Here is a 25,992-nt window from a genome sequence, read left to right as displayed (position 1 = left end):
CTTTTACTTACCTAATAAAAAAAAACTAATCAAACAAAAAAAAAGGAATATTGATTATTGATCCAATTCATTTATCATTATAAATATTGTCTTCGCCCCTATTATAAAATTATAAATTTATCTCTATTATATCGAAATAACTTAAGTAAAAATGAGTTTAAGCTTAAGTTCAAACGAACATAAAAATTAATGTTGAATTAAGTACGAATCAAATATCAAATTTGAAATTTCGAATCAAATTAGAACATTAGTCAAAACTTACCACTATTTGAATTCCACATAGATGACACCCAAATGGGTGTCAATGTCCTTAAGCTTTTGCCTTTTTATCAATAAAACTTGCAATAAACACTTCTGCACAAGGGACAACAAAGAAGATGCTTATATAGAGTTCAAGATAGTCATTAATGGACAACAAGGGACATTGAAACCGGTGTATTTGATCCTTCAATTGTTTTAATATCAAATAAAAACATACATTCTTATGGTTATTGGTCACATTCTCTTTGAAAAGGTCTCCATAAATATTCACATTTTTTATAGGTTAAAATACATTGTTAGTCCCAATATTTGTAAAAATTTTGATATTGTCCTTGTACGGTAAAAGTTAAAAATTTAATCCTCTTACTTTTTCAATTTGGAAATTCGATTCCAATCATTATCGTCATTGGTAGTTTCTATCAAAATTTGTCAATTTAACATGTTTATTTTCTATCAATTATATGCCATATTATTTTAGGATAACCTAATTAAAATTCTAAATTGACAAATTCAAACAGAAAATATTTGTGATTTTAATGACTAAATTGAGATTTTTAAATTAAAAATGTATGAAGACTTAATTTTAAGTTTTTAAATATAGTGACTAAATCTTAAATTTTATCAAAGTAGAGGAACTAACATATTTAAACATTTTATTTATTATGTTTTGCAATGACTACCATATAGAGAGACCAGGCTCCACACTCAAACATGTTGTGGGACTCAATATACTAACATCTATCAACCCATCGTATATAGTTATACATACCTCATCAAAGTGGAACCTCGCTTACAAATGGCACCTTGTCGACTTAATCTTCACTGGCACTTACATGATCAACATGTGGAGTGTTTCTAGCCTACCTCGCCAAAGATAGGTACTAAACATTCTCCTCACATAAAACACGTATGGAAATTCATCAAGTACACATTAGTTTAATCACAATCGAATCATCAAATCCATCCATCCCATTGTCAACTAGTTAGTAGGGCTAACATGTCCCTTAGGAGCTGACCACAACAAGATCAACAAAAACATCCTCTCTAATCTCTTATCCTTTTTATTTCTCTACTCTCTTTAACCTCTACCTCAAACGGCTCTTAGCACACCTTAAATGCACATATGCTAATCATTTATAATTATAAATAAATTTAAACAATATTTAAAACCCATGCAGATTGAGTTTTAGTTCAATTCACATGTGCATTGTTGTCAATGCAAGAATATGTGGGTTTGAGTGTGTTGAAGTGCATTATCCTCCTATAATGTGACCAAATAATAATAATCTATTATCTATTTATACTTATTTTAAGTCATTTATTGAGTTAGTTTTACGGGTCAACTAGGTATAAATTCAATTATAAAATTATAAAAGTACCCTTTCATATACAAATTAAGTCATATTTTACGAGGACATTTTTTTTATCTTTTCAACATAATAAATTTGACCATAGTAAAGTTTGAATGCAAAACACTATGCATAATAAGCAATTAACTTTCTTGTTATAACCAAAACATCAATTTGTTTTTATGTGAATTTTAATAAATTTATTTGTTACTGTTTTTTACCCTCATTACGAGTCGACATAATAAATTAATGTCACGAGTCAATTGAACATTAACTTAATTTAAAAATAATTAAAATACTCTAATTATCATAAAGTAATGAATATTATCATAAAAGTATTTTTGTCTTGTAATGTTCTTAGTAAAATAATATTATGATAGGACTTTAACTTGAAGCACATAACTTTTTAATTAATTATTTAAATTAAAATTTTACATTGTTTTAATATAATTTTTTATAGATATAATTTTTACCAATTGTGCCATACAACTACTAATAATATGTCAAAGCATTTGGGAGGTTCTGAATCACATGGATTGGATTAAATTAGTGTTTTATTATTAAATAGATTAAATTATCCTCTATACTATTAAAAAGATCAAATAAGTCTAAATTATAACAAAATTAATATTTATTGTATAAAAATATCCCGAAAATTATGTTTCTCAATTGCAATTTAATTCCAAACAATAAATTTCATTTACAAGACATAAAAATTAAAACATTAAATTTTTAAACAATAAATGTAGAATTTTTTCCAATTTGGCATTATTTGATTTTTTTAATAGTACAACAATTAAATTGACCCGTTTAATACTAGAGGGGCTAAATTGATACCATCTTTATAATACAGATATCTCTTAGGAATTTCACCACTAATAATAATACAAGTACCATAAACATGAAAAAGGCCTAACAAGAGATTGGGCCTTAACGGGCCATAACCGGCTCAAATTAAAAAAATAAAACGCGCCTAGCTGGACAAAAGGGCGCTCTCACCTTTGTTATCAGCTAAGATTTTTTTCCCTTCCAATGGCAAAACAATCTTCATATTTTTCCTTCACCTTGATAATGTGACGGTTAAACTCTCCCATTTCTTTCTTCAACAATACTTTCGAAACTCGGTTAACTCACTGAACTCAACTCACCATGGCTTCGATTCTCAACCCCCCGCCGCCGCCTTACTTTCACCTTACCTCTTTGCCTACCTCCGTTTCTTCCTCACCGGTGATCTTATCTTATCCTTTCCTCAAAACGACGTCACTTCAAGTTCGGTTTAAAGCGTTGAGGACCTGGTCCGACGGCGGGAAAATCGGGAGCCAGGAAGCTTACGGCGCCGATTTCTTGAGGAAGCCGAGTACAGTGCCGAAGAAGGACAGTGATGGAATTTTGGAAGAAGAGGAAGGTAGTGAGGGAAAAAGAAACAGAGGTGAATGGACTGATTGGGAAGATAGGATTTTAGAGGACACCGTGCCTCTTGTCGGCTTTGTTAGAATGATTATTCACTCTGGAAAGTGAGTGTTTTAATTTTTATTGGCTTTATTTTAGTTTTATCTAATTCTAAAAGAGAATGATTGTTCTAGATATGGAGCTGGAGATAGATTGAGTCCAGAGCATGAAAGGACGATTTTGGAAAGGTTGCTTCCTTACCATCCAGAGTTCGAGAAGAAAATTGGATGTGGAATTGATTACATCACTGTATGTTTATTCTTTATTTTTTTTTTTTGAATTTTGATCTCTGGAATTATTATTATTGAAAGCTTGAAGCACTCGAATGAGTGTTGGAAACGTGTGTCTGCCATAGTATACTTTTTTTTCTCCAAGTTTTTCAATATATTTGAAGATCATACATCATTTGAATTACTTGTATATGTACTGCACATAAATACTTTTAGGTTGGAAACTTGGATTTTAGATTTAGAATTTGGATTTAAAAAATAGAGTGAACCGAGTAGTAAACTATTTGGAAATATAACATTCAGGATAATTTCTCAACTTCATCTCTGTTAGATGCTTATCTAGTAATGAATTCGAAATTCTTAAAAATATTTTTGGATTTGACAAATCTATACTTTTATACCTTTCAAATATATATTTTATTGAATTCCAACTAATTTGTCCGTAACATATGCATTTCATTCTTACCATTTACATAATAATGAAATCCAACTCCATGTTTTCAAATTTATGTTCCTAAACAAAGCATTTGGAAAATATAGCTAACCAATTTAAGTATGTTATGGAATTTCCTCTTCTTTTGAGGATGCTGAAATTTTGTGTTGTTTTTGTTAACAACTGCATATTCTAGTGTTAGTTAGTTGGATGTGACCTCTTTGCCTTTTTAGCTAGCAGATAAGAAATGGAGGCAAAATAGAGGACAATTGTGTTCAATAGTAGTTAACTGCTCAATTGATGTACAACATTTTTGTGAATTCAAGCTTTAGTTAGAAACATCAGACGCTAATCTATTGTTAGGAGTTTATACTCTTGAATCTGGAATCCTGGATATTGATATTTTGTACTGATAAGTCGTTCTCCTTTAGTTTTCCCCGTTCTTTTGGTCTCTTTCTTTTGGCTTAATACCTAATTTGGCCTCTGTACTATAGTGAAGTTCTCACTTTGGCTCTTTTACTATTTTTTTTCGGTCACTTTGCCCCTTTACTTTCATTCTGTTCATCATGTTAGCCCCTTGACCATTTCGGTTAAAAAAAATCCCACATTTTCACGTGCTCGCCCCTTGATCACTCACTTTGGCCTATGTGGATAGTGAAATTCTGACTTTGGCCCTCCACATGTTCGCATTTGATTGGCTTAAACGGCCACACAGGATTTTTTTTAATGGAAATGGTCAAGGGGCAAAAGTGATGGACGAAATGGAAGTAGAGGGGGAAAGTGACCAAAAAATAGTAAAAGGGCTAAAGTGAGAATTTCACTTTAGTACAGGGGGCAAAACAGGTACTAAACCTTTCCTTTTCCAGAATCATTTCTGTTAATGGTTCATAACTTCAAAACTGTTTTCTCTAATTGTTTTTCCTCCTTGGCTTTACGCATTTTTTGATGAAACCATGCTAAAACTGTTGTTTTCCATATAACTTTTGATACCTTTGCACTGGAGGTGATCGTGGGCTGTGCTTCATGTAGTGCACCCGACGTGATCAGACATGTTTGGGTCCTTTTTCTGAGTTATTTTCCGGTTGATTTGTTTGCTGGAATATTCATCTGTTTTCTTGTTTTCAGACATGTGAAAATGTGCATTTACAATTGCTTTCATCACATTGATCTGGATTATGCCAAGGGGATTGCACTTGATGTTATCGGTCAACATTCTTTCTTTAGGCTTACTCAGTTACTTTTCCACTCACCACTAACGTGGATAGCGTTGCAACTTGAACAGATCACTGTGGTCCAAAAGCCTTTTTATTTTCACCTTTCAAACATGAATTTCTTCAGCATGTGCATCTTTTTAGAATTTAATGGCTTTTGTTCTTCTGGGTGATTGGAGTGATGGAGGAGTTAAACTGCAAGACCAATGAAAGGACATGCAAAAATGGGGACGAATTAGCTAAAGGAAAAGAAACCTCTTAATTAATTAAAACTTGCTTTTAGGGTTTACACTAGTTAAATTAAGTGGTACCATGGCCAGTTTGACTAACTTGTTTTGATTAAGTAAATGATCTGTGCTTCTCATATTTGAATCACAGGTTGGTTACCATCCCGACTTTGTAGGCTCGAGATGTTTGTTCATAGTTCGAAAAGATGGAGAACTGGTTGACTTTTCTTATTGGAAATGCATCAAGGGCCTAATCAGAAAAAACTATCCTCTATATGCAGACAGCTTCATTCTCAGACATTTTCGACGGCGTAGACGTAGTTGATATGGGTAATACTCTGAACTTGTCAGCAACTTTTATGTCATTATATCCTGAAGATCTTGTGAATTTTGTTCTTATTGTTTGTAATATGTCTTATTTATTAGCTAATAACATTGTAGAAGTTAAAGCAATTATTGAAACTTCATGAAAATTCAATGCCGGACATAGTTTTGAGAAAAAGATTATATACACAAGTGCTGCTGAATGAATTTACTGGTAGCTTGTCTAAGGCCAATGTGGGTTTGTCAAGGAATAGAATTTTGCAGTCTTTGTTTGTTGTTTTGCTACTGCTATTTGTCTCGTAGTATAACATAAGCACACACAAATGCACACCCATATACTGCTTTGGCTGCTAAACTTCTGCAGTGCTTATTAGGTTAAAATATGCTCCAAGTCCCTGTATTCTTCATACGTTTGGAATTGAGTCCCTGTACTTCTTTTAGGAATTTAGTCTCACCACTTTCCAAATTTCGAAATTTAGGTCTTATTGTTAACATCATTAAAATTTTTTGTTAAATTCAGGTTCATTACAACATTTTTTTTGGTTGCATGGCTACCAAATGAGTATTTTTTTTTTCAAAATGTCATACTAGCAAATATAACTGAAGATTTTAAATAGTGTTAACAATTGGGCTTGAATTTTAAAATCTGAAAAGTAGAGGGACGAAATTCCTAATAAATGAAGAGCATAAAGACTTGGGGCATATTTTTAACCTGCTTATTATTTAGGTCATTTAAATGAATCTAGATTGTGTATAGCTGATGTCAAGATATCAATCTTTCTGTTATGAGAAAATGTATTTTCTGTTAGAGGACCTTCATTGATGGCAGATTTATGTTGGTATGCACTTGCCTAGATTGAAGGCAAAGGAAGAGGAGAGAAGTAGACTCTCTAACCTCTTATATGGCTGCAGTTTTCGTGGCTTAATAATATGAATGAATTGAACTGAAGCGAATTACCATGGGCGATTGGAAAAATTCAAAAAAATGATTGAACTGAACCAAACTTACCCTTAGATGTCGGCAGACTTTGAACCAGCAACCAGTTGCTTGCATAGTTTTTAAAATAGGATTTTGTTCGAAGAACGTGGTTACGGATTCCCAATTGTAATATCTATTTTGGTGGTATCCCTGTTTGTGGAGGATGTCTCATTGGACATAGGTAACCAAGTTCCCTACGAGGATATTATGGGGATTTGCTTTATAGTACCATTCAAATTTATCTCTCGATTTTGAATCGGTTGATTTTAAGTTGAGTTGGGTTAATTCGGGTAAATCAATTTGATTTTCAAGATTTTTGGATTAATTTCAAATTTAGATCATTTTATGTTGAGATTATTTTAGATGTAAGATATTTAAGTTAATGCACTATTTGGGGTTTGAACTTGATAAGTATTTTCATGTTAGGGTTTGAACTTTTTTTTATCTTGATTTTTGAATTTGACAAATATTCTCGCATTGGGTCTTAATTTTTTTTTATCCAAGTTAATCCTTACTTGACAATTGTTTTTACATTAGGCTTGACTTTTTCTTTGTTCAAATTAGTCCCCAATATTTCTTTGAAAAAAAATTGGACAAAAAAAGTAATCTCAATGTGGAAGCAATTGTAATTTTAGTGAACAATTTGGACTGAAAAAAATTTAGAATAATTATCAAATGTAAATCTCCATACGAGAATAAATGCTGAACTTAAAGAAATTAATTTAGCTCAACAAAAAGTTCAAATTTGAACGTGCGAATCATTGCCCCAAGTTTATGCTCCAAAAAATAATTAACTCTTGAGTTTGTTTTAGGTTGGATGATCTTGGTTTTTGTCATTTGAGTGCCGGATCGGGTATTTTGAATTCAGTTTATTTTTAATTTTAGTGGGTTTGATTTGTTAATTTTTATGATTAAATTAAATCGGATTTAATTAAAAACTATTCAATTCGAGTTTCACTCTTTTATAATTAATTGATAGATATCCAAAACAGTTCGGTCTCTACTGCTTGCCCTTCAGCTTTTTGCGACCTCGATCGGCTCTCATTGCAGCAGATCATTGCAATGCAAATCAACCTAAGAAGCCATTTATATTTTTAAAAATATTTACACTCGTATTAACTTGTGTAGAAATAAATTTTGACAATTTTAAAAGGTAAATTTCATCAAAATTAATTAACTATTAATAAAATTGACTACTTTTCTGTTTTTAAAGATTCAGTTTCAACGAGAGAATAATTTCTTAAATGAAAATGCAAGAACAAATAAGAAAAAACTATAAATGAAAATAATTAAGAGCTCAAAATAGGCAAGTATAAATCGATGTTGGTTAGTATACTAGTTCATAACAAGATAAAAGATTGATAATTTATGAAACGGTATAGATTGATTGAATTGGATTTAAATATTAGTTAAACTAAATTTTATATTTACTTTATAATTTTATAAAATTTTAATAATTTATTTTATAGATCAAAAATGGAGTGAATGTATTTGAGGGTGGGATCTGATCAAACTAGCCTTATTATTATTGAATTAATTAATTTAATTTTTATATTATTAAAATAATTAAATAAGGTCAAATTAGAATAAAATAATATTTATTATTTAAAAAGTTAATATTTTTAATTTTTATTTTATAGATGAAATATTTTAATTTAAATGAAAAATATTTTTAAGATACTATTCGTACAGGAAATATTATCGCATATTTATTTATATTTAATCGTATAAAATTAATTAATTATTAAATGTAACTGATTTCATCTAGTCGGACTTACGAGGTACTTTACCCTATCAACAAATATAGCGTAGAATCGTTTTAAGATTGTAATTGGAGTAGTCGGCGTGCTATAAAAGTTCAAAGCCAACCGGAGAAGCTGTCATCGTGTAAGAAAAGCCGGAGATTTTGGGCATCGAAATGGACACAATCGAAAACCAATGCGAGGCTCCAGCTATCAAAGCTTTGGGTTCTCTCTTTAAGCTCACTCAAGTTCACTTATGGTTTATTTCTCCCCCTCTTTCTTACCCATCTTTTTTTTTTCAGCTAATAATTAGATCAAATTTATTCTACTTCGGTAGAAAGATTAACAGTTTAGTTAACTTCAACTTGTTCACTAAGCAGGGATTATGGTTCTAAGGAGATTCGGGAATTTTCTTTCTTATTATCCGACACCATTGTAATTTTCTTTTCTCTATTTTTTTTTTCGTTTGAATTTTTTGGGAAGGGTTACCCTTTAATGTGTTTGTTATTGTTTAAATGCAGAAATCATGTACAAAAAATGATAAGAACTGCTCAAGCATTTCTCATGGGAGCTGTGGCAAGTGTTTTGTGATTTATTTTTGCATTTTATTATCCTTAGCTATATTGGATTTAGTTTTGTTTATTTTAAGTATTGGTAGTGAAAATTGGGATGATGGCGTGCATATATACAGTAATTTTATTGATCAAATGCCTTCTTATGTTAGTTCAGATTTCAGTAGTTCAGTAGAGGATATTGAATTGGCTAAAGAAATGGATGCTTTGGGACTTCCCCTTTCCTTCCACACCAACAAGCAGGTAAATTCAAAGTCCCCCTAGTACTTCCTTTTTTGATGATTTTCTAAATTACCTGTAAACCTGAACTAATTAAATTTGATGATATTATGTACTTAATTGTGCTAGAATCCACAATCTCCGAGTTGCTGCAATAGCAATGCTTGAATAATTTGAAATTTGGGTTATTGGTTTCCTGTGTAAACATTAGAGGAACCTTTTTTTGAAGTAGAACGATGGTCGGTACTTCTTTTTTGACAATTTTCTAAACTACCGTAAACCCAAAAGATACTACACACTTAAGTGTGCTCGAATCCACAAGCTCCAAGTTGCTGCAATAGCTATGCTTGAATAATTTGAAATTGGGTTTTTGGTTTTGCTGTGTAACATTAGAGGAACCTCATTTTGAAGTAGAATGATGGTCGGAACTTCTTTTTTGGCAAATTTCTAAACTACTCGTAGACCCCGACTAATTAAATTTGATGATATTACGCACTTAAGTGTGTTCGAATCCATAACCTCCAAGTTGTTGCAATAGCAATACTTGAATAAATTTAAAATTGGGTTATTGGTTTTGCTGTGTGACATTAGAGGAACCTTATTTTGAGGTAGAACGATGGTCGGTACTTCTTTTTTTGACAATTCTAAACTACCTGTAAACCGAAGCTAATTAAATTTGATGATATTACGCTGTTAAGCGTGCTCGAATCCACAATCTCTGAGTTGCTGCAATAGCAATGCTTAAATAATTTGAAATTGGGTTATTGGTTTTGCTGTGTAACATTAGAGGAACCTTATTTTGAAGTAGAACGTCGGTCGGTACTTCTTTATAGAGGCTTATTGATGATTTTAATATTGTGGCAGACAAGTAGTAAAATGACTGTTAGCAGAAAGAAGGGTACACGTCCAAAGCATTCTAATCGTCATAAAGATATTGAAGAAGTGATGGAATTTTCCAAAGTGAGTGAGATGGAGATTGAATCTCCTATTTTTCATGATAACTCGAGCAGTTCTTTTTGTGAATCATCTTATCATGATGTTGCAGTGGGTGTTGATGGATCCCTATGCCTTAATCATAAGCAAGAAGATTCAACAAGCTTGGTTGGGATGGAACAAAACAACGATGGGATTTCTGACCTTGTGACTAATGATGCTCGGGAATGTAACTTGGCATGGCAGAGTGATGTTGTGTCTAAGGATGATGATATAAATATGGTGAGCTCAACTAGTTTAGGTGCTGAACTTTTACAAGAATATTGCTTAATGGAACCAGGTATCGATCATTGTAATAACGAAGAAGATGGAAGCTTGATGGAGAACGAAAAGGTTGAGAAGGTTTGTACTTGTAATGGCACTCAGCAGCTACTTGTTCCCAAGTCATTTTCTACAAATTCAGAAGGGCTTGATTCTGATTGTAATGACCATACGTATGGTGGTGATTTTGGTGATTGGAGGGTGTATTGGGACTCTTTCTACTCAAGGAACTACTTTTATAATATCAAAACTCAAGCTTCTACGTGGGATCCACCCCCGGGAATGGAAAATCTAGTTTTTGCTAACCTTAATAATAAGTCAGATGAAGTGGCTATTGACTCCATTGAGAAATCCGTACATGATGGCGGATTAGAGAAGCTGGTATCTGATGAGCTTTCAAACGTGACTGAACTTGCTGCTGCTTCTAATTTGACAATACCTTCTGTAAGCAAGAGTTTTGAGCTTGCTGGTGAACATTGTGAGACTAGTGACTTTTGTGATGGTGAACTTACATCAGAATTAATATCAGATGTCCAGGACAATCTTGACAGGTTATTACCTTCTTTTATCGCACATAAGTTTCAGGTTTAATGTAGGTCTGCAGTTGTTTTTCTGAAACTGTGATTTCACTGCTTCTTTTGCATGATAATGGCCGAGGAAACATGCTTTAAACAGTTTGGTTCTCATAGCAGATATGAAGCATCTAATTTGTTTTATGTGCATATGTAAACTAACCATATAAATACAAAATCAGTAGTTCCTAGCTTTAATTGTTTCCATTCTGGGTCGCTGAGGTCTTAGTTTTCTTGCAGTGTGACCAAGACACCCACTGAAACAATATCTGATGCTGACGAAATTGTTCTAGAGACTGTTGCTTTAGCAAAAGATCAGGTGGATACTGAGCTTGTGGCTGTGACTAGGAAAGGGAAAAAGAAAACAAGAAAACGATCTCAGAGGAAGTTATCTCGGGATGATGAAGGTTTATACAGCAATTTTGTTCTCCTTCCTTTTTATCTATGAACTCGTTTTAACTCACTGTGTTTTTGTTCCTTTTTACAGAACTTCAATTTCAAGGAATGTCCGAGGAGCATTCCGCCATTATTGGTAAATATTGGTGTCAGAGATACCTACTATTCTCCAGATTTGATGATGGTATTAAAATGGACGAGGAAGGGTGGTTTTCTGTAACTCCAGAGTCTATAGCTAGGCATCATGCATCCCGTTGCGGGAGTGGCATTGTAGTCGACTCTTTTACTGGAGTTGGTGGGAACGCCATTCAATTGGCCCAGAGGTGAATACTATCGAAACTCTATTTCCCCTTTGCTCGGTTTGGTGATATTTATCTCCATTATTTTCTTGTAACACGTGATTCTTCAGGAGTGCACATGTTATTGCTATCGACATTGATCCAAAGAAGATAGATTATGCATACCAGAATGCAACTGTCTATGGCGTCAATGACCAAATAGACTTTGTAACCGGAGATTTTTTCACTCTAGCACCTAAATTGAAGGTACCGATTTTAGCTTATTGCATATTATAGTTTTGGTTCTTACTTTATATGGCAAGTAATTCTATTCCGTAAACCAACCATGCTTTGCCAAGGTTTGAACTCGACACTTTTATGTCAATAGGTATCCTTTGCAACTTTTTAGTTTTTGATACATTAGAGGTAATTAGACCTTGAGTAAGATGCTGACTAGTAATTTCTTGGGTTAAAACACCTGGTAGGTCCCTGTATTATAGGGACTAGATCTAATTAATCTTATTATTAAATGGATCAATTTAATTCCTATACTATTAAAAAGCATCAAATAAGTCCAAATTGTAATAGAGTTAACATTTACCGTGTGAAAAATGTCTTGAAAATTATTCTTTTCATTTGCAGTTCAATTCTGACCAAAAGATTTCATTTACAGAATATTATTTCTGTTAAACAGTAAATGATGTTTTCTAAACGGTAAATGTTCTCTATTCCAATTTGGCCTCATTGGGTTCTTTATAATAGTACAGGGACTAAATTGATCCATTTAATAATAAAGGGGCAAATTTGATCTGATCCCTATAATAGAGGAACCTCTTGGGTACATTCACCAAACTTGTTGACATCCATGTATTTGTTTCGTGTTGATAGGTGTCTTTTTCGATGTATTTGTCTTGGTTTTTTATTTGATTCTATAACTTTTATCAACCACGTATCTGGTGCCGTAGGCAGACACTGTCTTCTTATCTCCTCCTTGGGGAGGTCCTGATTACGCTAAAGTAGAGATATATGACCTGAAGACAATGCTGAGGCCACATAACGGGTACTTGTATTTTCCGATACTAAAATGTTTCCCATTTATTTAAATTTTGTTTTTGGCGTCTCTTAATAGTTGTCTTAATTCCATTTTGATTACTCTTCCGCAGATATTTCCTGTTTAACGTTGCGAAGAAAATTTCCTGCAGAATTGTCATGTTTCTCCCTAGAAATGTAGATCTCAACCAATTGGCTGAATTGTCCCTGTCTGCACAGCCTCCTTGGTCATTAGAGGTAACTGTAAATTTTATTCATTAGTGCTCTTCATCGATATATATACTCTTAGTAGGTTACCACGGGATGTAAGATAGGAGATTCTTGATGTGTTCATTAGATATGTTGACTAGAGCTATGATGTTCGTTTTACAGTTGTTTCTTAGGGTCGAACTTTCTCAATAATCTCTAGCAAGAATAAATCAGGCCCACAAATTTTAGGTGATTAGTTGACGTAATCAAAATTGAGGTCTTTGTTCTAGCGAGCAAGTTCAATCCTTGACAGCCTCGGTTGTCTACTTACTAATTTTCCGGTTTGTGCTTTATACACAAATCCGTTTTTAATTAGGATTTGTACATATTATTCCCAGTTTCCTTTTCCAATTCTAGTTTTGCAAAGCTATATATATAATCATATTTAATAGTTTAGACGGGTAATCGTTCACTAGCTTTATTTTCGGCTGTTCAATCTTTTAGTTTCTTGTTGCTCAAGGTGAATATCTTTGATCTTAGGTCGAGAAAAACTTTTTGAATGGCAAGTTGAAGGGGATAACTGCTTACTTCACAGATACGGCATTTGAAGGACAATAAAATCAGCAGTTATCGATTGAAGTGACGAAGGAGAATGAGGTCAGTCTTTTATATATCATAAGCTTGTTGATTCCCTTCACCTCGACCCCAATTTTGATTATGTCGATGTCGGAAGTAATGCTAGTGCTTTGATGTTCTCTCTACAAAAACGAAAAACGTAACTCACCGACAACGTAGCCACCAAGTTAGTCACCTTATTGACTTACGCAGCTGTATATTTATGTCAACCATGGAATAGATATAGGGTGATGTATAGAGACTATATGCCTTGGACAACATCGGAAAGCTGACAATCTTGTGTCGACCATTCTGTCTTAGTTATCTGATTTATGATTAGGCGAGGATATTTTCATCTCTTTATGCCGGTTTTAACAACCGGCCATCCTCATCCTTCATGTCTTCAGCCACTTTTAGGGCACACGGTGTTGTACTGAGAGGTGAAAATCGTGTATACGGTACTCCAATACATTAAGGTAAGTGGTTTTGATGCAAACTCAGAAGTAGTTTCATTTGCATTATTTTTTAAAATGGTTAAAGTACTTGGGAGATCCCTGTATTATAGAGATTGTATCAAATTAGTCCCTATATTATTACAAAGAATCAAATAAGTCTAAATTGTATCATATCTAACATTTGCTGTAAAAAAAAATCTTGAATTTTTTTCCAATTGCAATTTAATTTCAAATAAAAAGATTTCATTAAATGGTATAGAGGTTAAATTGATTCATTTAATAATAGGTATTATAGAGATTGTATCAAATTAGTCCCTATATTATTACAAAGAATCAAATAAGTTTAAATTGTATCATATCTAACATTTGCTGTAAAAAAAAAATCTTGAATTTTTTTCCAATTGCAATTTAATTTCAAATAAAAGATTTCATTAAATGGTATAGAGGTTAAATTGATTCATTTAATAATAGAGGGTTAATTTGATACGGTCCCTGTAATACAGTGATCTCCTAGGTAATTTCACCTCTACTATAAAATGTGAGCAGTTTAGTTTTAATTTTCAAGCAAACAGTTAATATTATAATTAGCAGTAAAGTTGAATATTAAAAAATGTTTTATCGTGTTTTAACGTAATTTAAAAAAACAATAAGTAATTTATTAACTATCGTGTTTTAAAAATGTTGAATTTTACTTTTATTGCTTACAAAACCCGAGATTAAAGATCATGTTATTTTCGAAAGGTGTTCAATCAGTTGATTCGATTAATTGTACTTTTATTAATTTGATCGGTTTTCGCTTTAATTTAACAAAATTAACATGTTGAAGTAATTCTTTAATAAATAATTCTATATATGTAGTTAAAATGATCAAATTTTGATTAATTTCGTTAATCTAGTCGTGAAATATTGTAAAAATTCTTTTGTTAATCAAATTGGACTATTTAATGGTTAACCAAGTCGAATTAAATTTGATCGGTTAATTCAGTTAAATTAAAATAATAAATAAATGCCTCTAATTAATAGCATAAAGACTTGCAAATTAGTTTAACTTTTTAAAAGAAAAATATATCTCTAATTGAATAATATTATAAATTAACTTAAGATCTATTAAAATAATTTAAACTTAAAATAAATCTAAATCAAAATTTTCAAAACCTCATTCCAACTATAATTTTGTTTAGTTTTTAAATATTTTTTATAAATATATTTTACAAATTTTTTCATTCATATCCCTCGGAATGTTGCATAATTTAGTACATGTGAAAGTGCGTGTGTAACAGATGGATGCATTAATTATTGACTCAAAATGTGGGGTATTATTGTGCAATTGTTCTTAGAAACTATCCTTTGTGTTATAAAATTGCCATTCGCCCAAAAAGAGGAGTTGGGTACATTACTGGTTTTAAAGTGTAATCATATTAGCGGGTTGAGATTCTACTATATCATCACTCGAAGGATTTAAAAAGATTTAAAAGATTTTATTGAATAAATTATATCTAGGGTCACTAAACAATTAATAAATTTTACGTTTTAATCACTTAATGTTAAAAAAGTTATAAATTGGTCATTGGATTATTTTGGAATTTTTCATTTAAATTACCAAATTGTTAAAATCCCTGCTGTATGACTTTCTCTCTTTGTACAACTTGCACTAATTGGAAGCTCTCTTTCTCTTTTACAATTAAGTTCTTTTCATGAAACAACTTTAAATGTCACGAATATGCTAACCAAAATTCAAACAACTTTCTTCTTCGATTTTTGACACTGTTTGTCAAATTGATTTGGATCTAAAGTATATTCTTCTACTTATTGATGGGTATAGATTTAATGTACTAATCATCGAATCGTTGCTTGGATCTTACTAACCAAATTTTCAAGAAAAATAAACTTATCATCGTATTGACTTATATAAAAACTTTCAGATAGTTCAATAACTTAAATGAAAATTTTTGAATAATTCAGTGATTAATTTGTAATTTTTTAAAGCTGAATGATCAAAATGTGAACTTATCAATAGTTTAATGACCTTGAGTGTAATTTACTCTTATAATTTTTAAAAAAAATAAAATAAAAGGAACTCATGAGTTTGAGAATCAATTATGAAGTGCTTGACGTGCAAATTGTATGAAGTGCTTGAGCAAGAGATGCATGCATTAATTGTTGAGTCAAAATGTGGGGTACTATTATGCAATTTATTGTTATGTTATAAAGAGGCATTTATGTTATAAAATGGGCATTTTGCTAAAAAGGGTTTTGGGGGTGGTCCATTATTGGTTTTTAATGAAACAAAACCTAACCTCACTGACCAATAATAATAGCATGCATTCTGAAATTGGTGAAGCCTCACGTGGGTTACTGCAAAAACAGGACCAAACTGACTAAAAACAAATAGTTTAAAAGCCTTGCCTTTCAACTTTCCCCACAGAGCCCAACCCTCACAAACATGGCTACTTTCTCACCACTTACCAATGCATTCATTTTATTCAATTTTGGTAATCTGACTTGTCCATTTTCATTCCATTTATCACTTATACATATGTCAATTATATAATACATATAATTGTCTGACCGATTGAGTTTTAATTTTATTAGTATTGATATTGTTATTAGTGTAAGAGGACGTAGATTTGAGTATACTGAAACACGTTTCTTCTCCTATTATATCAACTTAAAAACTTTCAAATACTTTCATAATTGAATTAGATTTTCAATATATACATATGGTTGTCCAGGTGCTTGATCCATCAGCAAAAATCATTGCACATATGCTTCAAGAGGCTTGGAAATTACCATCTTAGATAATTTCACTATAAATGGAACATTGAGCTAGTTGGTCTCACAACAAAACCCATTGTCTATGCTCGTTCGAACAATGCTTATCTTGCTCCCTTAAATATATCATATGAAGTCGATTGAGATTTTGTGGGTCACTCGATATATCTTACATTAACTTAAATCTTTTACCTAAAAAGAATGTTGTCACTCCTCAATATGGAAACAAATGATTGACATTTGCGTCTTAAATAACAAATAGTGCTCAAATACCACGAATATATGCAATAAATACAATTATATTCGTTACAAAAATAATCACTTACATTGAATAAGAATATAATATCAACATATCTCTTCACCGGCTCGTTGATTGAATTTTCATCTCATCTAAATAAAGTCCTTTATGTAACAAGTATGATAAATGGGAAATGTTCTTTTTGCAAACATGTGAGACTTTGTTTTCGATGGGATGAGATAAGAACTCGATATTCAATGTGCAAATTAATACCCTTGTCAACATACCATAAACTCAACACCAATGAGTATCAAGGTTCAGCAGATTGTAATTTGCAATACTTCTCTTGACATACAAAACATGAATTATACAGTGATCCAACCATACTTTAAACTAGACACCCATGTATGTTGAAGTGGTCCTAAAAAACCTATTCCTTGTATTACATGAGTCGGTTAATCCAACAAACAAACTCAATCAAAAGGCATTACCTTAAACTCGACACTCATGAGGGTTAAGATCTTACACATTATACATAGTAATACTTTTCTCTTAATGTATAAGATATAGATTTTATGATGATTTGACTATACTTTTAACTCGACACCTATAAATATTAAGACTTACCTTTTATTTTTACATATTCAAGTAAAGGAATGTGTAACACCCCTATCCCGTGAATCGTCGCTTAATAGGACGATGTTACTGAAAATTTGAAGCAGATCAAAACAAGAAAATTTTGAACATTTTTTTCTTTTTCGTGAATAAAGATTGTTCATTTAATTAAATTTCTAAACACAAACAAAGATCAAACTTATAACTTATAAAAGTAGACTTCTAAAGGATGCCATATTCGCATGGCTTATAAACAATAGTTATGATATCATTCTAGTATAATATATCCTATACATGCCATAAGCTAAATCCAAATCACAAGGTTTTCATAATAGTAGATAGTGTGATGAAGTGATGACGATCCCCGAGCTGGTAATCAGGGTCCACAATCTATAAAACAAAGACAAAAGACAAGCGGAGTAAGCTTATATAAGCTTAGTAAGTCTTAAGTAAAACGATAATTTTGCAGAATCAAATTCAATTATCATTTATCACTCGATTTTTCTAATCAATGAAGTCAATCTAGAGCTCCATAACGAACTATAATTTCAATAACCACATCATTTAGTTACCACAAATTATTTCATGATAATGACCAAAATGGTCAAATATTCAGTATGCTCACAAGGCACACTTAGCTCATAATTACACTCCAATCTAAATGCCTCTATTATAGTTTAATCGAATACATTCTTATGGCATAACACATTGGCCAAATGTATCATAGTCACATGGACTGTGGTCACATTTGCATTCATACACTTATTCACATATGCATCGCTTTGTATACTTTTGATCTAATCCGAATTGAAAATCACATACGAGTACCGATACATACCGCCAACTTAATGTAATTGAACATCTTTAACTATCGTTTCATTACTAAGCCTCATCGTCTTAGACCTTGCGAAACCCCGCTTTAATAATATCAAGAGATCTCACCATTCCGTCAAATAGTTCAAACCTCATGCACGCATATATAGTTTATCTATTTCTTCCAAATTTGATTCACATAGTCTTTCGCATCTAGAAACCTCATATCTACTTCTAATTCAATCAATCAAACTAAAACATAATACTTTTACCACGCTTAGTTTCCATATTTAGAAGCACATAGTAATATCATAATCTATCATGAATAGATTCATAGAGTCACTACTCATTTAGCATAACATATACTCTTTCAATAATCATAATCACTTGCTCAAACGTACTCGTTTCATGCACATACATGAATATATATATATATATATATATATAAAACTTAATTCCTTATTTCATAATCGCATCAAAACTTTTGAGTATTTCAACGTGGCATGTATTGAATTACAGTATGGGTACGCAAAGAACCAAACATAAACCTTATCACATATACGTAGGTTGACAAAATACAATCCTTCCCTTGCATTTGTACATCTAGCCAATACAATTTATTCTCAATTTATAAGGCCTTTTGGCCAAATATGCACAATTACATATATAAATCTCAAACATACTTTTATTTACTTAAAGCTCATACGATAAATTTAAATCAAATACTTTGTCATACTAACAACCATTGACCAAATAGATTATTCCCTTATTCAAAGATATAATAATCATTCCCACATATGTATCGTTCTTTAATACTAATAATTCACGAATCGTTGGTAGAATGTACACGTACATACATGAAAGCTTAGTATATACTACATTATACAAGCATACCAAGACTGATTAGGTCATCCTCATTTTTGCAATAAAATAATCAATCACATATACATTTTTCTTGAATGCTAGTGATTCACTTTGAGGTAAACTTACAAATGATGAGGTAATATGTATCTGAACATCTTAAATGTATAGTACTTACTTGATGGTAGCTCACCACGAACATTCAAGATCATAATCTTACTTAATTCACCAGCATTAAGCCTGCGGGACTTTAAACCCGGATACAATCCTAGCATGAAGCCAGCGGGTCTCTAACCCGGATACAATCTCAGCACAATTCATTTAATAAATATTTATATTTTTACTAACTTTGGCCTCATTAAATATCTAATATTGCACACTTTTCACAATTGGTCATTCGGCCTTATCACATATTCACTTACACATATATCACATTTCACATTCGGCCTTATCACATGTATGCACTTTCACATTCATCACATTGGCCATTCAGCCTTATCACATATACACACTTTCACATTCATCACATTGGCCATTCGGCCTTATCACATATACACACTTTCACATTCATCACATTGGCCATTCGATCTTAAGCTAGATATTACACCTTGTCATTTTATTTCGTCTTAGGTACAAAATCACATTAGTAAATTGATTCAAATACGTAAAATTTTCCATTCGGCCTTAGAACATATCATGGCCACATCATATTTTTCAATTTAGCCATTTCTATAATAGTATCCATTAATCAAAACTCAAAATAGGTTTAATTACTTAGAGACTTACCTCAAATGTCGTCGAACGACTACGGATCAGCTATTTGGTTAGTGTAGCTTTTCCCCTATCCGAATTAGGCTCCTTAAGCTCTTGAGCTTAATCTAAAACAAATTTAACTTATTAAAATCCCATTGTGCTTGCTTATGGCTGAATACCACAAGAAATTTAATAGGCCATATAACTACTTTTAGCTCAATATAAAATAATCGTACACATCTTTAATCACCTTAAACAAATTACTAAGTATTATAGAAAATCAAAGCATACTCATCGTTAGCCTTATTCGGCCATCTCAATACGTTCTAAGTGACCATATGTATGTACGTCTATACTAAAGTGCTTTACATTAATAACACCATATCAACAATGTATAATGCCGACCCCTTTAAACCAATTATCCATACAACTATTATTTGTACACATTTCCTTACCTAAATTTCACATTCGACAACCACTTAATCAACTTAACAAATTTTTTATACTTCAAAACCACAAGTAAATATCATAATTTGTATCATTACATCGATTAAACTAAATCATGCATTAGCTTTTAGCACATTCGGCCATTAAAGAGACAACCCAATTAACATTCAAACCTTTTAAGCTTAGATTTCCCAAGGCCGAATATCACATAAAACCTTTAATACACATGCAAAGTTTACACTTTAACTAATTATACATATACTAATAAACCGAATATTATTTAAACAACCATTTGAATAATTCTTTATCACATGTTCACAATCGGCATAACCATGTTACAAATTCAATACATAAAAATCTTCTTATCCAAGGCTATATTTGACCTATATGTATTTTCTTTACAACCATTCATCAACAATTAAGCACATGTTTAATAGTCGAATGCACATACCTCTTACTCATTCTTAACAGAATTTTTTTTTATCAAGCTTCCATTTCCACTTAACTACGAACCATTTAAAACAATCAATATTTTACACATTACTGAATGCATATATATATATATATATTCATCCAAACTCATAATTTCACAAGCTTAGCCTCATTTAATGACTACTTGTTCATCAAGACATTAAACACATCATGCATAACATACAAAGCATCCTTAGCCAAAAAATACTATCACAAAACTTCCTTGGCGAATGTCATCTTTTTCCATTAACTAGATTTTGCCATGGGCTTGCTTCAATACTTGAGACCACTCAAATAAATATTCAAACTTAATCATTCATTTCATTTCTCATTTTAGCACATATTCGGCTAATATATAAATATATGCTATCAATTTAATTACAATTATAAATTTTCAACTCAAACTCATTCTTTACCTCGTCTTTCACCTTAATTCAAATTCGGCAAGTATATAAACATATATTAGCAATTTAATTATGGCATTCCACAATTAAGCACAAGTTTCATACTTCACTTTAATTGCCGCATACAATTTGCTCATTTTAATCACCTATAACCTCACTTAACAAAATTCCTAAAACCACATGCACTCATTTAACCACCTTTTTATTCATCAAGGCAATTAACACTCAATTTATAACATATTGCAAATTCACGGCCGAATGCATCAATATTTTAATAAACAATAATTTAGTTCAACTCCCCATTCAATTCCTCATTCGGCATCCGTATAATTACAATCTAACATTTAAAATATAATTTCCAAGAACTTGGCACACCCTTACTTTACACTTTAATAACCGAATGAAATTTTACTCAAACTTGCCCCTCATAGCAAATTTAATTAGTCTATCCTCATCCATAAACACTTATCATCAAAACATCCACAATCTAATCCTTGAAGCCATGACCGAATGCTTTATGAAATAAATTCACAAAAATTAACATATGGGTCATGTTGTGAGCTTCAAAACTAACAACATTTTACAAAAATTAAAAATAAAATACATGAAATCTCACCTTAATTCCCAACACCGAGTGACCGAGTGCCTTTGGTGTTCTTTCCTTTCTTTCTTGCTTAGTTACGGCAATAAGAGAAAACAAAGAGAAAAGTTTATTTTTATCACCATTCTTTTTTATTTAATTCATGTTTTCAAATTATAAACTATTAAATATTATTTACTAAATATGATATACACGTAATGCCAAAATCATAACATCATTACCATCCACTAATGTTAAAAGTGGGCCATTTGACATGCAAGTCCACAACTTTAGTAATTTAACATTTTAATCACTTGAACATTTGCCTATCATATTTGTAAAGTTTCTCAAATATGTCCTTTTTAGCTAATTTCAAATCCAAATGACAAAATTAAAACATGAAATTTTTACACATACTTATTCAAAAATAATAAGCATAGAATATAACAATTAATTATTTTTGTGACTCGATTTTATAATCTTAAAATAATTTTCTGACTAATGTCAAATTAGGGGTGTCACAGAAGGTGGAATGATTTGCAATAAAGTTTTCAGTTGACAATTTGGGTATAATAAAATTTAAAGGGTGGAGTAGAAATTTTGGTGTGGGAATGGATAGAGAAAGGAGAATTTTCATTTGTTTGTGCTATGATACGTCCTTTTTATGTAATAAATAGCTCTGAGTATTGCTTTTCCTACACAAAATATCTTTGTTAGATTAGAAAGAGAATCTAAGAAGAAAAATAAAATAAATGGTTGGCATGTGTTTGCTTTTTTGAGTTAGATTGATTAGATTGAAAATAAATTAATAAAAAATAATTAATTGAATTGAGATAAAAATTTATTAATGTAGTGGTTGAATAGATTAAATCAAGTTTTATATATATATTTTTAAAATTTTATGAACCTTTTAATAGTTCATTTAATTGGAAATGAACTGATGATTGGATCAATCGATCGAAAATTAGTAGCTTGATCGATTTAACTATCGGTCCGAATCTAAAAACATTGGTTTAAATTGGTATTAAAGTCACATTCTGGTAATCAGCATAGTCCAATGGTGTTAAAAAACCTGACTGGTATTGGCCTAATTAGAACACACTACGGGGCATTTTTAAGTAATAAGAATTCGACACATGGCACTTTTAAGCAATTATAATTGGACATGCTGTGTTTGTATGTATTGAAATTAAATATATATCAATTCTAAAAAAATCTAAAATATATAAATTCAAAAATAAATTATAAAATAAAAATAATTAAACATTTTTTAAAATTATTGTTGACTTTGACCACTATTGCTTAGTGTTGATTTATCGTTGATCACTGTTAATCGGCATAGACTATTCAAATTTTTTGTTGGGGTTTTTCACAATTTTAAAAAAAATTGGTACTACAATATTTTAGGGTTTATATATATATTTTAATTCTTCACATTTTATTGTAATTTTTATAATTTAACTAAAACTCTTAAAATTTTTATTTTTTATTTTTTAAAAATAAAATTTATATATATTAAAAATAGTTCTAATTGGTTGAATGTAGGGGTGAGTATTCTATTGAGTCGAGTAAAAAAAATTTCGAGTTAGTCGAGTTGACGAATCCTATTTTAGCAATCGAGCTCATTGTGAATTTTTTTCGAATCGAATAAAAAAATTTCGAGTCAAGTTGAGTCGAGCTAACAAATCTTACTATTTATACTTAATGTTGCGTTTACATGGATCGATTATTTAACTAGTAGAAGAGGTATAAGATTATTTAACTATATAAACAATATAATGGATTTGCCTTTTAACTTAATAAGTAAACATTTACCAAAACAAGGTAGTTTTGCCTTTTTTTATTCAAATTTTTAGATAACTCGAATTGTGTAATTCATATTCGAGTTAAGATTATTTAACTATATAAACAATATAATGGATTTGCCTTTTAACTTAATAAGTAAACATTTACCAAAATAACGTAGTTTTGCCTTTTTTTATTCAGATTTTTAGATAACTCGAATTGTGTAATTCATATTCGAGTTAAACCGAAAAACTTAATTTTTTAATCGAGATGATCCGAACAACTTGATTAACTTAAATAACTCGAATTATTTAATTCAAAATTTAAATTTTTTATCAAAATTTTCAAACTGAATCGAATTTTGCTTACCCCCTTATTGAATATACCAAAATATTTTAGTCAGGTCGTATATTTATAGTGGCTTCACTATCTTTCCACTAATGATTTTATAAGTTTAACATTAAATATATTTATATTTTAATAATCACACATCTTAGGTTTTTTATCATTACAATAATTGTTCCACTCCATTAAGATATTCATCATCTTAGGTTGTATATCGGATTAGCTGAACAGATTAATTGAATAGGGAATCAGTTGGATGGAGTAATTGGATCAAAAATCGATCAGGTTATCGATTTGGAAAGGAATTTTGAATTGATTAACTTGAAAATTGGTACAATTTTTTTAAATTTTTACTACTTTTTTGAATTTTTAGTAAATTGTAATTAAATAAATTGAAACGACGGAATTAATTAAATCTATGAATCAATAATTTGATCGATTTGACTATGGATTTAAAAATATTATTTTTTAACTGTTGAAATGCCCCTTTATGTCAACCGAGAAATTGAGAAGATGATAGCTCCATGTAATACGCCACATTTTATGGGTGGGACCAAATTGTCAAAAAAGGAAAAATTAAAAGTGATTTGATTTGATCACCACCACCCCATAATTCCTTCAATTTTATTTTATGTCCAACTAAAAAACATTATATTCTTTTCATAATAGCTGTCCTTAAATACTAGGATGACTCAGTTTTTATGGTTAAAATCTGCCAAATGTACTTATGTTCTTAAAAAATTAAAATTTAGTCCTTGCACTTTTTATATTTTTTTAAAAAATAATAGTGTTAATAATTGGACTTAAATTCTAAAATTTTAAAAGTACAGGACTAAATGACATTGTAATAAAAATGATATTTTGAAATAAAAAATTCACTTTGTTGCAATGTAATTAAAAAATAGTATTTAATTAACCTAAATTTAGCAAAATATTTTTAATAAAGCTAATAATTATATCTGAATTTTAAAATTTAAAAATTGAGAGATAAATTCTGAAAATAAAAGTATAAAGATTAAATTAGAAAAAAATCTTTATATTTAAATAATAGTAAGATAGATGCAACTTAATAAGTAAATGTCTTTAAAATAGTAGCAAAATTAACAATAAAATAAGAGTTATACAATATCCAAATAATAACAACCAAATAATAGTAATATAATAGTGAAATGACAGTAAAACAACAATATTTTTTTTTTTTGCAAATTTAGATTGATCTCAGGCTAAAAAAGCTTGCCCGAGGTCTAACTCATTTTCTAAACGGGCCTTAATTTTTTTGCCAAAACTCATTTTTCAAGCTTATATTTTTACCCAAACTCTCTCACCTTTCGGACGGGTCTTTGGGCTGGGCACACCACGTATCACTGCTTGGTTTTTCCATCAACCACACTTATTCTTAACCATATAAATGGATGAAGTTTTTTAACAGAAAATACTGATTTACTCTTTAAATTAACATATAAAAATTAATTTTTTTATTTTTTAATAAAAGGGACAAAATAGGCGTTCATGATCGTTTTACCAAAATTCTCCTCGAATGGTCCACTTACGCTTACTTATTTTATTTATTGAAGGACCCGTTTTTTGGTACTAATTTGTCTTTAACACGACAACAATAAATACATAATAATATCACCCATCCATTTTTCCTTATCAATAAAAGGAAGCTCAAAGTCCATATTACCCTTACAATTAAAGAAAAATACTAAATAATTACGCCCATAACGCATGTTCTCTTTCACATATTTGAAGTTTAGATCATGATTTAATATCATTTAAATTGAATTATGTAACACTTTTAAAATAAAATTTGATTATATTGGAAATATTGCATGTGAAGAAGGTTAAATAAGTAATTGTGATAGTATTATGATTATATTTTAAGTTGAATTGTATTTTATCTTATTTACTCGAAAAATGAGTAAATTAATTTATGTACCTTAGAACATTAGATCACAAAGCAAATTGGTCAAATTGTTAAAAATTCTATCAATTTCTAATATTAAAAACTGGTTATATGTCATATATAATTTGCCAAGCTAATTTTTAAAGGTAAAAACGAAAGATTTTTTTTTACGGAAAGGATCAGTTGACTCTTTGATC

At 30.6% G+C, this 25,992-nt stretch overlaps 2 protein-coding genes and 1 long non-coding RNA gene across 6 annotated transcripts; 2 read left to right on the top strand and 1 right to left on the bottom strand.

Annotated features, from left to right (window-relative positions):
• The first annotated feature begins 2,599 nt into the window (after positions 1 to 2,599).
• On the top strand, positions 2,600 to 5,662 carry LOC108480226 (protein DCL homolog, chloroplastic). Its single transcript, XM_017783139.2, has 3 exons — positions 2,600 to 3,124; positions 3,194 to 3,308; positions 5,312 to 5,662. Exons 1-3 carry the CDS (start codon positions 2,760 to 2,762, stop codon positions 5,483 to 5,485), a joined length of 654 nt encoding a protein of 217 aa, XP_017638628.1. The 5' UTR covers positions 2,600 to 2,759; the 3' UTR covers positions 5,486 to 5,662.
• Positions 5,663 to 8,215: 2,553 nt separating this feature from the next.
• On the top strand, positions 8,216 to 13,846 carry LOC108480252 (uncharacterized). 4 transcript variants are annotated; one of them, XM_053030007.1, is made up of 11 exons: positions 8,216 to 8,464; positions 8,586 to 8,640; positions 8,727 to 8,781; positions 8,935 to 9,020; positions 9,861 to 10,801; positions 11,063 to 11,229; positions 11,310 to 11,541; positions 11,628 to 11,763; positions 12,462 to 12,556; positions 12,699 to 12,783; positions 13,276 to 13,846. In XM_053030007.1, the coding sequence occupies exons 1-11, from the start codon at positions 8,382 to 8,384 to the stop codon at positions 13,351 to 13,353; spliced, it is 2,013 nt and encodes a 670-aa protein (XP_052885967.1). In that variant the 5' UTR covers positions 8,216 to 8,381; the 3' UTR covers positions 13,354 to 13,846. The 4 variants fall into 4 exon arrangements, with proteins under 4 accessions (XP_052885967.1, XP_017638658.1, XP_017638656.1 ...); XM_017783169.2 differs by having other exon boundaries at positions 12,660 to 12,783; XM_017783167.2 differs by having other exon boundaries at positions 8,727 to 9,020; positions 12,660 to 12,783.
• Positions 13,847 to 17,787: 3,941 nt separating this feature from the next.
• Positions 17,788 to 21,917, bottom strand: LOC128293993 (uncharacterized). The gene is made up of 3 exons (XR_008284159.1): positions 21,796 to 21,917; positions 19,891 to 19,982; positions 17,788 to 17,820 (listed from the first exon to the last, which is right to left on the bottom strand). It is a non-coding gene; the product is annotated as an uncharacterized LOC128293993 (long non-coding RNA).
• Positions 21,918 to 25,992: the final 4,075 nt, after the last annotated feature.

Source organism: Gossypium arboreum, chromosome 6 (assembly GCF_025698485.1).
Source record: "Gossypium arboreum isolate Shixiya-1 chromosome 6, ASM2569848v2, whole genome shotgun sequence".
Lineage (NCBI taxonomy): Eukaryota > Viridiplantae > Streptophyta > Magnoliopsida > Malvales > Malvaceae > Gossypium > Gossypium arboreum.
This window is presented reverse-complemented; position numbering and strand designations above follow the sequence as displayed.